At 48.1% G+C, this 17,975-nt stretch overlaps 1 protein-coding gene across 2 annotated transcripts in view; it reads left to right on the top strand.

The window, feature by feature from the left end:
* The first annotated feature begins 9,545 nt into the window (after positions 1-9,545).
* LOC141259002 (galactose-3-O-sulfotransferase 2-like) overlaps positions 9,546-17,975 on the top strand; it is a 79,519-nt gene continuing 71,089 nt past the window's right edge. The window contains exon 1 of one of the 2 annotated variants that reach the window (XM_073674371.1): positions 9,546-9,725. In XM_073674371.1, the coding sequence (XP_073530472.1) occupies positions 9,697-9,725 (29 nt within the window). In that variant the 5' untranslated portion in view covers positions 9,546-9,696. The remainder of the gene's footprint in view (positions 9,726-17,975) is intronic. The other variant, XM_073674370.1, reaches the window with a different exon arrangement.

Genomic DNA, 17,975 nt, shown 5'->3' with positions numbered 1-17,975 from the left:
TTCAGGCACGCAGTACCCGGTGGCTGCGGGCACGAAATCCTGCCGACTACGCCAAAAGTTGACGCGCCCCTGGGCCTGTGTCGCGCTGCGTTGCGCACGCGGGAGCTTACCCGGAGCCGGATCTGTTGAGGGTTGTAGTCTCGTGGCGGTGATCCGGTCCGTGCCCAGGGAGTCAGACTAAGTGGCGCTGTTTTAGCGGTAGATGTTGGACGACTACGCCACCCGTTGAGTGCAGCCAGGGAGCTGCTGCTGCAGGGCAGACCGCTGAGGCCGGTGGTAGGATTGTGCAGCGTGATAGTATAACCCCCAACGGGAGGGGTATGGCCTCAGGGCAGCCGACGTGGATGATGGGGGTAGCAGGAACCACTCGGAGACGGTACTGTGTAGTTCAGGGTCTTTACTGGTGACAAAGATAGACCCTCCCGGAGTACTGGCTAGCGATTGGGGCCTGGTCAGTCCTTGAGCAGATGGGATCTCCCCTGGCCAGGCGGAGTTGTAGGCCTCCCAAACTTACTGTACTCTTCTGGCTACCTTGCTAGAAGCGAGTATAAGTAGCCCACGTCCCTGAGTGTACCGTGTGGTGCTCACCCGTATGGCCGGTGACTCGGGGCCTTCTAGTAGCTTCCGCTCCACGACGGCGGTGCTGGTCCCATGCGTGTGACCGTGCCTTCGGGTTTCTTGGCCAGAGGACCTGAAATCCCCTGCCTGACGGATTCTGCTGCTGGGTAGGAGTTAGTCCCCACAGCCTCGGACTCCGGGTCCGGTAAGAAATCTTCTCAGTCAGGGCGAGCTCTGCAGCTGCCAGCCCCTGACTCTTTGTAACACTGCTCCCACAGAGCTCCTGTTGTTTCTTCCTATGCTGCTTCTCTTCTCTACTTCTGGCATGGCCCAGGAGCTGGGCCCAGCCGGAGCCACAGCTCCCTGTCAGCCCTCCTGGCTGAACTCTCCCTCTCAACTCTCTAACCCTGCCTTATACAGGGGAAGTTCTTCCCCTCCCAGGACTGGGCAGGAGGTGTGGCATGCATAGGATTCCTGACCGAGAGACCTCCCACCTGCTCTCAGACATAACATTGCATTACTGTGGAAACCAGACCCCTGGGGTGCCACAATACCATTTTCACTGTATTCATTTGTGTAGGTTCGCACATTTATAGTTTTGTATCATAGATAATCAGAGCAGTCTCGGGCACTATAAGAGTATGTTCGTATTTAAGGATTTATTTTGTATCTTTATTGTATGCTCATTGCTGTCTTCTGGAGAGGAGCCTTTAGTCACGTCACCAGACTCACCACCATTATTGACTAAGTGGGAGGTGATTACTGTCTGCAGGTGCTATGTGATAAGCAGATCTGAGTAGTATAATATTAAAAGGGGGAATGGCAACTGATGGCTACAAGCTTAGACCATGTTCACACTTTCAGTATTTGGTCAGTATTTTACTTCAGTATTTGTAAGTCAAAATCAGGAATAGAACAACCAGAGGAAGCGTATAAGAAACACGTCTCCACTTCTGCATTTTTCACCCACTCCTGCTTTTGGCTTGTTGCTATTTAAATTTTCGTCTTATGCAGCAGGGAAGCGAGAATCGACCCAGTGTTTATGACTATAGGTAAACAGATGCTAAGTGTTCTTCATTGCTGATCTGTCACACACTATCTGTATGATTTATCAATAAGGAGCAGAACATAGGCACAAATACAGATTAGGGTGCAACTAATTACACACTATAAACTACTGACCACATACTGTAAATCAAATAGAGACCATGTATATAAAGAGAACAGTGCACACCAATGTCTATATATCACAGACAATGTATTTTCTTAATTTATTTTTATCAAAACATTAAAAAAAATTCGAAAACTGTCAAAACCATATATAAAAGCACTTAAAAATATCCAACCAAGGAGAACATACACTTTGTAGGAATGCTCATAATAAACCCACCATACCGCAACCAACTTAAATCCATACAGCGGGTGAAATAAATATTGGTGAACAACATTCAAGAGAAGCTCACCGGCAGCAGTACAAATGACAAACCTTTATAATCGATTATCACTATTTTCGGATTGCTTAGCCCTTGAGCAATCTGTAGAGGGTGGTGCTGAATGCAGAAATGTAGTGCATCAAATCCAACAGGAAAGAAGAAAACAGCACTCACCACAAGATGCCAGCATGGAATCCTTTAATCCACTCTTCAACCCTGCACCCCCTAGCCAGTCGCTACACCTGTATGTCGATTCTGGATTAAAGGATTCCACACTGGCATCTTGTGGTGAGTGCTGTTTTCTTCTTTCCTGTTGGATTTGATGAAATAAATACGTCACGTCACCATCACGTCACCAATTTTCTAAGTAAATATATTTCTAAATATGCTATTGACCAGATCTTGGTAACAACCCATCCAAACCACACAGGCAAAGAAATCAAACTATAGATGTCCATAAATTAAGTTATGTGTAATAATAATGAGAAATGACACAAGGAAAAAGTATTGAACACGCTTATTGAAATTTAATTAATACTTTGTACAAAAGCCTTTGTTGATCATAATAGCTTCAAGATGCCTCCCGTATGGAGAAACTAGTCGCCTGCATTGCTCAGGTGTGATTTTGGCCTATTCTTCCACACAAACACTCTTCAGATCCTGAAGCTTCCATGGGCTCCTTCTATTAACTCTGAGCTTCAGTTCTTTCCATAAAAGCAGCTTCTAGCAGCTTTATTTTCTGTCTCTGAAACCAATTGAGAGTTTCCTTGGCTGTGTGTTTGGGATCATCGTCTTGCTGAAATGTCCACCCTCGTTTCATCTTCATCATACTGGTAGATGGCAGCAGATTTTTACCAAGATTGTCTCAGCACATTCATCCATTCATCCTTCCTTCAACTATATGAAATTTGACAGTGCCGTATGCTGAAAAACAGCCCCACACCAGGATGTTCCCACAGTGATCGTTACATCAAAACATTGAGCATCGAGCACTGTGTTCACACAGACAGATTAGGTGTGTTCATCGTCCAAATCCCATAAGTGATACTATATATTTCGACTACATGAATTCATAAAGTATTGTACAAACATTTCCATTGATGCTGTAGAAATAAAACGTAATTACATTAGCAAAGTGAAAACATTTTTGTCAGTTACAAATATATACTCGGTCCCATGCTCCAATCGCTGTATTGCCTTGGAATACGATCAACCAATTTAGGAGTTGAATTTCCTCTCCTCTTTTTTGCTGGTGAAACCATTGAACAAGCGAACAATCTCCAATTACATTACATAATTTTCGAAAAGGTGAACAAGAATTTTTTCGCTTACCTAAATGATTTCATGCATCATGAACAAACGTTTCTGGACATCGCTTAACCCATTCACATTACACATTTATGAACGATGGGTCGTTAATGTTGGAATCTGATGAATTATCAACCAGTGTAAATGCATCTTCAAAGACACCTGTGATAGAGATTGGCAACATCTGTTAAAGTCAAAATACCCAAAGCACGACCTACAGAGGAGGAGGAAAGTAGAGACTGGTAAGAAATCTCACCTCCCGCCGCATTTGTCCATCCTGTAGTTACTTCTGTTTGAATTACTTTATCAGGGAACTTAGGTAGCTAGTTATGCTACTTCTCCACCATTTGATATGGAAATTCGCTCTTGTAGCAAAGATCCTGTCTTTTAGAATAAATGTTACAATTAAAAGGGATAGAAAAAGATAATCAATAAAAGAAATATGTGCTCGGAGACTCAATACCATAGTGATAAAAAGTCTTCATCCCCTTAGGGGACTTGAAGCTGAGATTGTCTGATTGCTTGTGCTATACATCATGATCTCCTATGAACGCCAGCTAGATGACAGCTTTCACAGGAGGATCGTAGACCCCCTGCTCTCATGACAACCCATCGTCACCCAGCGATCACGTCACGGGCTCGCCAATGGGCACGTGGAGCGACACTCTTCCCCCTGCCGGCGAGTATTAAATGAGGCTGTCAGAGATTGACAGCAGGATTTCACAGATTAACAGCCACAGTCGCTTCATCAGCTCCACTCTCCAATGTTAGAGGCACATGAGGGCCAATTAAATCAGCTGTTATGAGCCAGAAAAGATGTGGGCTCAGTGTGCTACCTGCATCAAAGTCAGGAAGCAGGCATACCAGTACGTCATATATCGATAAGGGGTTAATGGATATCTGAAGACTGTTCTGCCATGCTGATGGCAACTGGGCATGCACAAATCATCAAGATCCGTTGCTGGCAGGTCCCTTTGCTATTGCCAACCAATGATGCTATAGGCAATTTTAGCACGTTTAACTCTGGCTGCTCTCAGTAGCACCAGCATCATGTGGCCTGGCATTGTTGTGTTGAAAACGGATCCTTGAACCACAACATATTTCTAATTTGTATAGGCAGTTTTAGGCCACGTTCACATGTTCAGTATTTGGTCAGTACAGTGTTTGAAACCAAAATCAGGAGTGGAACAATCAGAGGAAAAGTATAATAGAAAAACGTCACCACTTCTGTATTTATCACCCACTCCTGGTTTTGGCTTACAAATACTGAGGTAAAATACTGACCAAATACTGAACGTGGCCTTATACTGTAAAAGATCAAAACAAATGCCAGGACAAAGGTAGTCTAGATAAGTTTAAAAAGTTATATACTTTATTAGATAACAAAAGATCATAATTTTTTTAAAAAATCCAAAATACAGACGCAAGAATACATACAGATGTAGGGTAGTTGTACAGGGGATTCCACAGTATACAAAAATGTATTACAATATAAATTATATATACAGACTGAGCAATCAAATGAATATCATATAATAAATATGTTAAAGTAATACAGTATATATATACAGTACAGACCAAAAGTTTGGACACACCTTCTCATTTAAAGATTTTTCTGTATTTTCATGACTATGAAAATTGTACATTCACACTGAAGGCATCAAAACTATGAATTAACACATGTGGAATTATATACTTAACAAAAAAAGTGTGAAACAACTGAAAATATGTCTTATATTCTAGGTTATTCAAAGTAGCCACCTTTTGCTTTGATGACTGCTTTGCACACTCTTGGCATTCTCTTGATGAGCTTCAAGAGGTAGTCACCGGAAATGGTCTTCCAACAATCTTGAAGGAGTTCCCAGAGATGCTTAGCACTTGTTGGCCCTTTTGCCTTCACTCTGCGGTCCAGCTCACCCCAAACCATCTTGATTGGGTTCAGGTCTGGTGACTGTGGAGGCCAGGTCATCTGGCGTAGCACTCCATCACTCTCCTTCTTGGTCAAATAGCCCTTACACATCCTGGAGGTGTGTTTGGAGTCATTGTCCTGTTGAAAAATAAATGATGGTCCAACTAAACACAAACCGGATGGAATAGCATGCCGCTGCAAGATGCTGTGGTAGCCATGCTGGTTCAATATGCCTTCAATTTTGAATAAATCCCCAACAGTGTCATCAGCAAAGCACCCCCACACCATCACACCTCCTCCTCCATGCTTCACGGTGGGAACCAGGCATGTAGAGTCCATCTGTTCACCTTTTCTGCATCGCACAAAGACACGGTGGTTGGAACCAAAGATCTCAAATTTGGGCTCATCAAACCAAAGCACAGATTTCCACTGGTCTGCTGTCCATTCCTTGTGTTCTTTAGCCCAAACAAGTCTCTTCTGCTTGTTGTCTGTCCTTAGCAGTGGTTTCCTAGCAGCTATTTTACCATGAAGGCCTGCTGCACAAAGTCTCCTCTTAACAGTTGTTGTAGAGATGTGTCTGCTGCTAGAACTCTGTGTGGCATTGACCTGGTCTCTAATCTGAGCTGCTGTTAACCTGCGATTTCTGAGGTTGGTGACTCGGGTAAACTTATCCTCAGAGCAGAGGTGACTCTTGGTCTTCCTTTCCTCGGGCGGTCCTCATGTGAGCCAGTTTCTTTGTAGCGCTTGATGGTTTTTGCAACTGCACTTGGGGACACTTTCAAAGTTTGCCCAATTTTTCGGACTGACTGACCTTCATTTCTTAAAGTAATGATGGCCACTCGTTTTTCTATACTCAGCTGCTTTTTTCTTGCCATAATACAAATTCTAACAGTCTATTCAGTAGGACTATCAGCTGTGTATCCACCTGACTTCTGCACAACACAACTGATGGTCCCAACCCCATTTATAAGGCAAGAAATCTCACTTATTAAACCTGACAGGGCACACCTGTGAAGTGAAAACCATTTCCGGTGACTACCTCTTGAAGCTCATCATGAGAATGCCAAGAGTGTGCAAAGTAGTCATCAAAGCAAAAGGTGGCTACTTTGAAGAACCTAGAATATAAGACATGTTTTCAGTTGTTCCACACTTTTTTGTTAAGTATACAATTCTGACTCGCCCCCTGGGCCGTGGGGCACTCGGATCCGGGCAATAGGGGAACGGTGGGGGTAATAGTGGCGACCCAGTCCGTGGCTCAGGGTGGTCAGACCAGTGGTAGTCCCTTTATAAGTTTTAAGTGATGTCCGACTACGCCACCCGTGGATTGCGGTTATTAGGATCCGCCGCTGCAAGGCAGACCGCTGGGGCTGATGATGTATGCAGCTGGGATGGTGTGACTCCCCACGGGAAGAGTGCGGCCCCAGGGCAGTGTAGTGGATGGTGGGAGTGATGGTGGTGAGAGTCCCGGTACCAATAGTGCTGGAGGCGCAAAGGAGCACGCAGACAACAAGTTACAGTCCAGGGTCTTTACTCACAGTTCATTCGTTCCGGGTCACTTCTGTACAGGTAGTGACCACCCAAGCCGTGCTGCGTCCACCAGGTGTGGGGCTCGGTCAACTCCCAGGCAGCTCAGAAGTATGGCTCAGGACCCCCTTCAATCCTTCCTCTGGCCTGTCTCACCAGTGACCCACTTTTGTCCAGCTGCCGCGGACTTGTGCGGTTAAACGTGGATCCCGTTCTCCGCTGTCCTTTATGGTGCCTTCCTAGCAGGTTTGATGAGGTGCTGCACCAATAATTGGTCACAGCCTCCGGTCTTTGGCTGAGGGTTGTTTCTCCTCCACCAACTTGGGATCCGGTACCCTTAATCTGCCTGACCCTTCACCCTGTATTCTCGTGGGTTCTTAGGGTCCCTTCCACCTTCTTGTTCCTGAGCCCTTCTGTCTCTCTCTCTCTTCTTCTTTCCTTTTCCTTCTTCTTCTCCTTTCTCGTGGAGCTGGGCTGAGAGGAAACCACAGCTCCCCTTCACCTCCTCTCTCTCTCCACTCCACTCTCTTCCTCGGCCTTTCCCTAGGCCCACTCTGGAGTAGAGCTCCTACAGAGCCTCTACTCCCAGTCTTCTCCTCTCTCTGCACAGACTGACCGAACGCCCGACCTAAGATGGTGCCCACCTCTTATACCTCCCTCTAGCCATGAGCCCAGGTGACCAGCAACCAATGGGCTCCTACCTACGCTCAGGAACCGTCCCCTATCTGCTCCTACATCACCGGGTATTCCTCCCCCCTCCCCACTCCAGCAGGGACATGGTCTGTCGTACCTGCATTTCTGTCTAATGGGAGTACCGTTGAGCTGTCCCTCGGAAATGGGGTGAGTGTGCTGTATGCAGCTAACTGAGCCCTGGTCCATACTCCATCCTTACCCGGGAGTGGAATACCACACCTCTGGCAGAGGTGCAATACCCCTGTAGCGGCCGAGCCCTTGGGGCGCTACAATTCCACATGTGTTAATTCATAATTTTAATGCCTTCAGTGTGAATGTACAATTTTCGAAGTCATGAAAATACAGAAAAATCTTTAAATGAGAAGGTGTGTCCAAACTTTTGGTCTGTACTGTACATACATGCATATACATGGGAAAATCCATTTATAACTTAATATACACTATACACAAAAAAAAGTGACTGTGAACCACTGTAGAAAAGAAGACTAACAAGTCATAGATTATGCATATGAAATACCGTAATATAGCCTGATATCTCTAGACTAATCTAAAAGTCCATTGATTTATAAATATATGAAACAATGAATAAAACTATATAAAATAGTGCACCTACCCTATTCAGAGTCACTTATAAATATACATTATGTTCAATAAGTAAATAGTATTATAGATAATTGAAAGAGAATCAAGAATGCATCAATTCCATCGATGTGTCCACTTCTGATACTCATGAATGTTGTTCATTATAAAGATATGCCCAGAAATGTAAGACAGACAAAATAAAAAGTTAAAACCAAAAACAAGATAATGAAATCAAGCACCATAGATGTCGCAACAAAGGCTCAGAGGGAAACACACAGATAAATTAAAGGTCTTCATCTATGGTGGTTTCTTTTGCTGCAATTTTGTTCCATATATGTTCCCTCACTCACTTTTTGAGTTTCCTCGTGGTCATGCCAATACATATTTTATTGCAAGGACAGGTTGCGTAGTAAAAACCTTCCCTGGTGCAACAATTGAGCTAATGTGTAATTTCATAACAGGTTGTACCTGATGAGTTATGAAACTCAGAGGTGTTCAATACATTTGGACATGCTACACAATGTCCATATGGGGGTTCTCCCCATTTTGGACCAAGTGAACCAAAAATGTGTTGAGGTTTTAGACTTTGGTGATGACTATGGACCAAGAGGTCACGAAGGATTCTAGATCTCCTATAGGACATAGCTGGGTATTCGGTAAGATGTTTACGCTATGATCTACCTCATAGCAATATGGGCCAATGTTTAATTAAAATGTCACGAACCTGATAATGGCAAGAGTGGAAATCGCGTACAAATCGGACCTTTTCTGCCCCAGGATTCCTCTTGGGGGCCAGTAAGTCTGAACGTTTAGTGTTACTGGCTCTTCATTACGCTTGTTCAATGCTACATCGGCTATACCTCCGTTCCTGAAACCAATTTGTAAGATCCATTTCTTGTTTGTCACCACGAGAGGTGGTGAGTTCCCCTTCAATTGACGTCTTCAAACAGAGGCTGGACAGACATCTGTCTGAGATGATCTAGTGAATCCTGCTTTGAGCAGGGGGTTGGACCAGATGACCCAGGAGGTCCCTTCCAACTCTACCATTCTATGATTCTATGATTCTATGATTCTACATATGTTCATCTGAGCAGATTTTGATTGGATTTATGTATGTAGTTAGTGCTTACCCACACCAGGGGTCATCTTGCAATTTTTTTTTATATTTGTGGCCTTAGACTGTGTAGTCAAATGGATTTTGTCGAATCCTTCAGCTTAATGGAAAATGCAATACAGCCAATCACACAGTGGTTCCAGCGTCAATAATGCCCTAATTTTACTCTACTGTCTATAAGTTCTTGATGCTCCCTGTTGGCAGCCATACAGGGACATGCCCACATAATATAGTAGCTAAGAACTCAGTTATACTTAGTTAATAAAGTAATTATGGGCCACTATAAGTTAGCATTTCATCAACAGTGAAATATTAATAATAGGTGTAATTTAGCTTTCAATTGCTGGTCTTTATCTGGAAGTTACTCATTAATTTTAATATTGAAGTCTTGGTAGGTCATTGATAATAGAATTATGACAAGGAGTTATCTAGCTGACAGTAAAAGGGTGGAGTGATCCTGTGGAAGAATCACAAACATATAAGAATAAAGTTCAAAAGAGAATGTAAAGGTCACTTGAATTTAATGAGAGACAACAACAGCGTAAGAGGAACTGAAATTTTCTAAGGATACTATTATGGAGCACGGCTGGAAAACAAGACCCAGGTAAATAAATGAAATCCTTATCATATATTCACACAGCAGAATTGTTACATCAGTATCTACAACATTAATCTGAATGACCCTTACAGAAATCCATGAACTTCCTGCAGAAGCAACACAATTAAGATTTATGGAAAAGACTTTCAATAGTTATAAAGATCCACATATGAAGCTGTAGGATTCACTTCTGGGAAAACTTCTGGGGCTTCCGCGGATCCATGATTTGTTACTTATTGAACAGAACAGTGATGTCTTAACTAGAGATCAATACACGTCTTGGTCATAAAGCCAGCTGTAATGACAAACACCTATAAATACACATGAAACACTTACTTTACTAATGCGTCAAGATTATAGCTCGGGACCCAATGTTTTAAATAAAGCATAATATAAATTTGCTTCCATTTTTATACACTTTTCAATGTTTTTTTGTAGTATATAATCATTTTTGGACCAGTTTCTACAATTTTGTGTAGTGCCGGCGTCCCTGCCCTCTGCTAGGCAGGGACGCTGCTCCTCTCACCGCTCTGCTCCGTGCCCGGCATCCTCCCCCCGCTCTGCTGTCAGCGCGCGCTCCGTCCCGGCGTCCTCCTCCTGCTCTGCTCTCAGCGCGCGCTCCTTCCCGGCCCCTGTGCTTAGGGCGCGCGCGCGCGCGCTCCCCTCCTCTTAAAGGGGCCGCGCGCGCCGCCCTAAAGAGTCCCCGGCCAATGGCCGGAGGACTTCATCATATATAAGGCACCTCCTCCAAAATGGAGGTGCCCGAGCAATGTTGTTTGCACCTGTGTCTCACCTGTGCTTCAGCCCTCAGGTCCCGTTGCCAGTTACCTGCCAGTTACCTGCCAGTTTCCTGCCAGTTTCCTGCTAGTTTACCTGCCAGTTACCTGCCTGATTCCTGCCTGAATACTTGTTACCTGTCTGCCAGTCTGAGGTCCGACGGTCTGCCTTACTACTCCTGTCAGTCTGTCTAAAGGACCAGCCTGCCCGCTCACCTGGGAGCGCATATCAGCTACCTGCCTGCTTGCCTGAGGCCCGACGGTCTGCCTTACTACTCCGGTCAGTCTGTCTATGGACCAGCTTGCCCGCTCACCTGGGAGCGCTTCTCCGTTATCTGCCTGCTTGCCAGCCCGGAGGCTCCGTTGTCACGTGCTGTGACCACCAGCTATCTCAGAGACTCTTGCCCGCTCACCTGGGAGCGCATCTCCGTTACCTTCCTGCTTGCCAGCCCGGAGGTCCCGTTGTCACGTGCGGTGACCACCAGCTATTCCAGAGACTCTTGCCCGCTCACCTGGGAGCGCTTCTCCGTTACCTACCTGCCTGCCAGCCCGGAGGTTCCGCCGTCACGTGCCGTGACCACCTGCTATTCCAGAGACTCTCGCTTGCTCACCTGGGAGCACACATCTACCATCTGCCTGCTAGCCTACCCGGAGGCTCTGCCATCACAGGTCGTACCTACCCCTTACCCAGAGACTGCCCTGATCACTTGCCGTAACTCCCTGTCCGTTCACCCAGAGACTGCCACCCGCTCCCTTACAAGGGCCGCCCCCTTGTATAGTAGCTCAGAGGTTCCGCCTCCCGGACCCGTTACAGTTTGCTCGGGCCATGGAACCCGGTGGCACCCAAGCTCCCTCGCTCTCGGACCTCTGTCTTGAACTGTCCCGTCAGAGGTCCCAACAGGAGGCCATCCTGGGTCACCTGCGGAATGTTAATACTCGCCTGAACACTCTGTCTGATCCACCAACAACCTCCGCCAGTGCCATATCTTGCAATCCGGCAGCTCCGCTGCCCACTAATACTATGGTATCCTACCCCGGACCCCGGCTCTCTGCACCTCCTCGCTTCGGAGGCGACCCCGTCCAGGCTCGGGGCTTCATAAATCAGTGCACCCTGCACTTTGAACTTTTGTCCCATCAGTTTAATTCCGACCGGGCCAAAATTGCCTTTATCATGTCCCATCTCACCGGGGAGGCCCTGGCCTGGCTAAATCCTCTATGGGAGAGAGGAGACCCCCTGGTGTCCAACTTGCCTGCTTTTCTCTCGGCTTTCCGGAAAGTCTTCGACGAACCCGGACGGAAGACCTCATCCGCATCCTCTCTGCTACGCCTCCGTCAGGAGGGTCTCACCGTGGGCCAATATGCCATACGGTTCCGCACCCTTGCCTCGGAGCTGGCCTGGGATAACGACGCTCTGGTATCCGTCTTCTGGGAGGGTCTGTCCGGTCGTATTAAAGATGAACTTGCTGGTCGGGACATTCCTACCTCTCTCGATGATCTAATAACCCTTGCCACCCGGATTGACCTACGGTTCCAAGAGCGTGCCAAAGAGGTCACCCGTGAGAGAAGGATTCCACGTTTAGCTCCTACTTTCCAGAAACCCGTCATTCCCTCCGTCTCTCCCCAGGTACACTCTCCTGAGCCTATGCAGGTCGACCAGACCAAGATGGTCAAAACCCGTCAGGACTCACGCCGTGCCGAGGGGAGCTGCTTCTACTGTGGCAGTAAGGAGCACCGGATCCGTGCCTGCCCGGAGAGGTCGGGAAACGCCTGTGTCTAGGTTCGCTCAGAGAGGTCCACCTAGACAAGAATAAATCCTCTCCATCCCTGCTGTTGTCTGTTTCGATCATCTACGGGGAGAACCGTTATTTCGAACTAGCCCAACTTGACTCTGGAGCAGCCGGGAACCTTATTTCACAGTCCCTGGTTGAGAAATACCGCATCCCCACCAAACCTCTGGCTGTACCCTTGTCTGTCGCTGCCGTGGATGGGGGCCTCTTACCTCGCCCCATTCAACTCATCACCGAATCCATTACCCTGCAGGTGGGAATGCTGCATTCTGAAAGTATCTCCTTTCATGTTTTGCCTGGACTCTCTCACGCCCTCTTGCTAGGTCTGCCCTGGCTCCAGAGACATGCACCCGTGCTAGACTGGCAAACCGGAGAGGTCCTTCGCTGGGGACAAGACTGTCATAAAACCTGCCTGGTTCCCGTCCATCCCGTCCGTCCTTCTCCTACCCCAGCTAATCTACCTGGACTTCCGATTCCTTATTGGTCTTATGCAGATGTCTTTAATAAAAAGGAGGCAGAGACATTACCACCACATAGACCATACGACTGTCCCATCGATCTGCTACCCGGTACTACTCCTCCCCGTGGGCGTATCTATCCTTTATCCGCTGCTGAGACCCGGTCAATGTCCGAATATATTGAGGAGAATCTGGCCAGAGGATTCATCCGGAAATCTACCTCCCCGGCGGGAGCAGGCTTCTTTTTCGTCAAAAAGAAGGACGGCTCTCTCCGTCCCTGTATAGACTATAGAGGCCTAAACCTGATCACGGTGAAGAATAAGTACCCTCTTCCGCTCATTCCAGAATTATTTGATCGTCTGAGGGGGGCTAGGATCTTCACCAAACTGGACCTTCGTGGGGCGTACAACCTGGTTCGTATTCGTCAGGGGGATGAATGGAAGACGGCATTCAACACCCGGGACGGCCACTATGAATACCTGGTAATGCCCTTTGGTCTCTGTAACGCTCCTGCCGTCTTTCAAGAGTTGGTCAATGACATCTTCCGGGACCTTCTCTACTCCTGCGTAGTGGTGTACCTGGACGACATCTTGGTCTTCTCTCCGGATCTCCAGACTCACCGGAGGGACGTTCGTCAGGTCCTGCTCAGGCTAAGGCAGAACCATCTCTACGCTAAATTTGAGAAGTGCCTCTTTGAGCAGACCTCGCTTCCGTTTCTGGGCTACATTATCTCTCAGACCGGCCTACAAATGGATCCTGAGAAACTGTCTGCCATCGAGAAATGGCCCCGACCGGAGGGGTTGAAGGCCATTCAGCGATTCCTGGGCTTCGCCAACTACTACCGCCTCTTCATACCACACTTCTCTTCCCGGACGGCCCCAATTTCTGCGCTCACCCGTAAAGGTACTAATCCCAAAGAGTGGCCACCCGAAGCAGAGGAGGCCTTTCTTTCCCTTAAACAGGCCTTTTCTTCCGCCCCGGTGCTGCATCGCCCAGATGGCAACAAGCAGTTCTTCCTGGAAGTTGACGCCTCCTCCTCTGGAGCCGGAGCAGTACTTACTCAAAAATCATCTTCCGGGAGGATGGTAACTTGTGGCTTCTTCTCAAAACTCTTCTCCTCCTCAGAGCGCAATTATTCCATAGGAGACCGAGAGTTATTGGCCATCAAACTGGCATTGGAGGAGTGGCGTTACCTGCTCGAGGGGGCTCTTCACCCGGTAATAATTTACACTGACCACAAGAACTTGGCTTACCTCCAGCATGCCCAGAGACTTAACCCGCGCCAAGCCCGGTGGTCCTTGTTTTTTGCTCGTTTTGATTTTGTCCTTCATTTTCGCCCGGCTGACAAAAACGTCAAGGCGGACGCCTTGTCTCGATCCTTTCTGGTGTCTGATCTCGAGGAGGATCCGAAACACATCATCGATCCCGCCAGAGTAATGCAGGTGGCTCCCGTGAGTCTAAATCGTCTTCCTCCTGGTAAGACGTTCATACCAGTACCTGATCGGGAGAAGATCCTACACTGGGGTCATTCGTCTAAACTAGCTGGCCACGCCGGTCAGAAAAAGACCCTCCAGCTTATTACCCGGCACTACTGGTGGCCTAACCTGCACAAGGATGTAATTGACTTTGTTTCTGCCTGTGTGTCCTGCGCCCGCAACAAAGTTCCGAGACACCTGCCGGCCGGCCGCCTCCTACCTCTGCCAGTACCTGCTGCCCCCTGGCAGCATATAGCGATCGACTTCATAACTGATCTGCCCGTCTCTGCCGGTTGTACGGTCATTTGGGTGGTCGCTGACCGTTTTTCCAAGATGGCTCACTTCATTCCACTGCCAGGTCTTCCGTCTGCACCCGAGCTGGCTAAAGACTTTATCCGCCACATCTTCCGTCTTCATGGCCTGCCCCGTCACATCGTGTCGGATCGAGGAGTACAGTTCACTTCCCGTTTCTGGAGAGCCACTTGTAAATTGCTGGACGTCACCCTGGACTTCTCCTCCGCTTACCACCCACAGTCTAATGGTCAAGTGGAGCGGATCAATCAGAACCTGACCAGTTACCTTCGGCACTTCGTTAATGCCCACCATTCTGACTGGGTGGATCTCCTGCCATGGGCCGAATTCTCGTACAACAATCACGAGAGCGAGTCTTCCTCCAAATCCCCGTTTTTTGTAGTCTACGGTCAGCATCCTCGGATCCCGTTTCCCGTCTCCACCTCGGTGGACAATCCGGCTGCGGAATCTCTTGTTAACAAATTTTCCTCCATATGGGAGAGTACCCGGTCCGCACTCCTTCTGTCATCCGAGCGTATGAAAAGACACGCTGACAAAAAACGTCTGGACCCTCCTCAATTCCGCCCTGGGGATAAAGTCTGGCTCTCGTCCAAATATGTCCGGCTCAAGATCCCTTCCTATAAGTTAGGGCCTCGGTTCATCGGCCCACTGGAGGTCATCAGTCAGATCAACCCGGTGGCCTATAAATTGAAACTCCCGGCCAACTTACGGATCCCTAACTCCTTCCATGTGTCTCTCCTCAAACCTGTGGTGCTTAACTCTTTTTCCAAGTCTACAGGTACGCCTCCTGCTTCGGTTTCTGCTGAGGACGAGTTTGAGGTAGAGAACATTCTTGCCACCAAAAGGGTAAGAGGAAAGACCTTTTTTCTGGTAGATTGGAAGGGGTTTGGTCCTGAGGAGAGAACGTGGGAGCCCCGGGAGAACATCCATGCCCCTCTCATCCTAGCTAAATTTCTGTCTGGCCTAAAAAAGGGGGGGCCTAAAGGGGGGGGTACTGTAGTGCCGGCGTCCCTGCCCTCTGCTAGGCAGGGACGCTGCTCCTCTCACCGCTCTGCTCCGTGCCCGGCATCCTCCCCCCGCTCTGCTGTCAGCGCGCGCTCCGTCCCGGCGTCCTCCTCCTGCTCTGCTCTCAGCGCGCGCTCCTTCCCGGCCCCTGTGCTTAGGGCGCGCGCGCGCGCGCTCCCCTCCTCTTAAAGGGGCCGCGCGCGCCGCCCTAAAGAGTCCCCGGCCAATGGCCGGAGGACTTCATCATATATAAGGCACCTCCTCCAAAATGGAGGTGCCCGAGCAATGTTGTTTGCACCTGTGTCTCACCTGTGCTTCAGCCCTCAGGTCCCGTTGCCAGTTACCTGCCAGTTACCTGCCAGTTTCCTGCCAGTTTCCTGCTAGTTTACCTGCCAGTTACCTGCCTGATTCCTGCCTGAATACTTGTTACCTGTCTGCCAGTCTGAGGTCCGACGGTCTGCCTTACTACTCCTGTCAGTCTGTCTAAAGGACCAGCCTGCCCGCTCACCTGGGAGCGCATATCAGCTACCTGCCTGCTTGCCTGAGGCCCGACGGTCTGCCTTACTACTCCGGTCAGTCTGTCTATGGACCAGCTTGCCCGCTCACCTGGGAGCGCTTCTCCGTTATCTGCCTGCTTGCCAGCCCGGAGGCTCCGTTGTCACGTGCTGTGACCACCAGCTATCTCAGAGACTCTTGCCCGCTCACCTGGGAGCGCATCTCCGTTACCTGCCTGCTTGCCAGCCCGGAGGTCCCGTTGTCACGTGCGGTGACCACCAGCTATTCCAGAGACTCTTGCCCGCTCACCTGGGAGCGCTTCTCCGTTACCTACCTGCCTGCCAGCCCGGAGGTTCCGCCGTCACGTGCCGTGACCACCTGCTATTCCAGAGACTCTCGCTTGCTCACCTGGGAGCACACATCTACCATCTGCCTGCTAGCCTACCCGGAGGCTCTGCCATCACAGGTCGTACCTACCCCTTACCCAGAGACTGCCCTGATCACTTGCCGTAACTCCCTGTCCGTTCACCCAGAGACTGCCACCCGCTCCCTTACAAGGGCCGCCCCCTTGTATAGTAGCTCAGAGGTTCCGCCTCCCGGACCCGTTACATTTTGTTTGTTTCTATAAGATATTGTCCAGAACTCTTTGATTTCAGCTAAAGTGAAGAGCCCCTACAAAAGTCATCCTTTGTTCCCAGAGAATACTGCCATCCAGGCAATAAAATGTACCAGCCCCTTTGGGTGACTTTTCAGAATAAGCTGTCTTGTGTCTGTGTGGAGGTTACACCAATTTAAGATACACTAGGTAACTGTTCTCCTCCAAATTAAAGATGTCTGAGTGCGTGCAGAGAAGCTAATTAACCAAATCTGCTAATCTGGTTGAAAAATTTCACTCAGAGACTGAACCACCGAAATGGCATACTTTATTACGTAGACATGGGGTTAAATAGCATTCTCCTTCTAGGTGGGATTAGTAAAATATATTGCTCTTTTCTGATAACTCGGCACGCTGTAATTTGTCCATCTATGTATCTCTTGGTTTGAGTAACGCCTTAGGAATTCTGATAAGGGGGTGAGTTCACCCCTCAGCGCCATCTTTGCCAACTCGACATGAATCTCTCTGTTATCAGCCGTGCACATGCATACGTCATTCACAGGAAATCATTTAGTTGTTCGTGTCTACAAATTAGAACAGAAGCTGTTGGTTATATATTCATTAACTATTAACATAATCCATGTGCATATACACATTTGCATACATACATACACATAGATTATTCCATCATCGCTATATTGATTCACACTGATTAGGTAATCTATTAAAAGACACTAATTGATTTTCTATAATATACTGTATATTTTACCTTGACAAACCCCCCTAAAATCAATTATTTGCTTTTAGGCTGTGTGCCCACGATGCGTTTTTAATGCGTTTCTGCAGCGTTTTTGCAGCTGCGGAAATGCTGCGGAAACGCATTAAAAACGTATGGTAGAAGGGCAGCAATGTTCCCCAATGATAATCTGCATGTGCTGTGCACATGCTGCGGAAATTTCCACTGCGGATTATCATTGCGGAAGAAAACGCAGCACAACCAATTATTTTGCGGAAGTGCTGCGTTTTCGCCGCCATTGACTTGCATTAGAATGCGCCAATTCCGCAAGACTGCATCTGTACTTGCGTAATTGGCGCGTTCTAATGTGCGGATGGTACCCGGGTGTAGAGGAGAGGAGAGTCTCATCCACACCCAGGTACCATTAAAAAAGCTGTAAAAAAAGAATAAAATAAAAAATAAATGTATATTTACCTTCTGGCGGCCCGCAGTGCGCTCCTCCTTGCTTCCCGGCACTTCGCAGTAGATTGAAGGACCTGCGCTGACGTCAGAGTCATGTGACGGGTCACGCGACGCTGACGTCAGCAGGTCTTTCAATCCACCGCTGCCGGCAAGGG

This window comes from Phyllobates terribilis, unplaced genomic scaffold (genome assembly GCF_046119375.1).
Source record: "Phyllobates terribilis strain yellow unplaced genomic scaffold, ASM4611937v1 Scaffold_3__8_contigs__length_932513732, whole genome shotgun sequence".
NCBI classification, from domain to species: domain Eukaryota; kingdom Metazoa; phylum Chordata; class Amphibia; order Anura; family Dendrobatidae; genus Phyllobates; species Phyllobates terribilis.
Note: the sequence above shows the minus strand (reverse complement) of the source record. Positions and strands in the feature narration are given on the sequence as shown.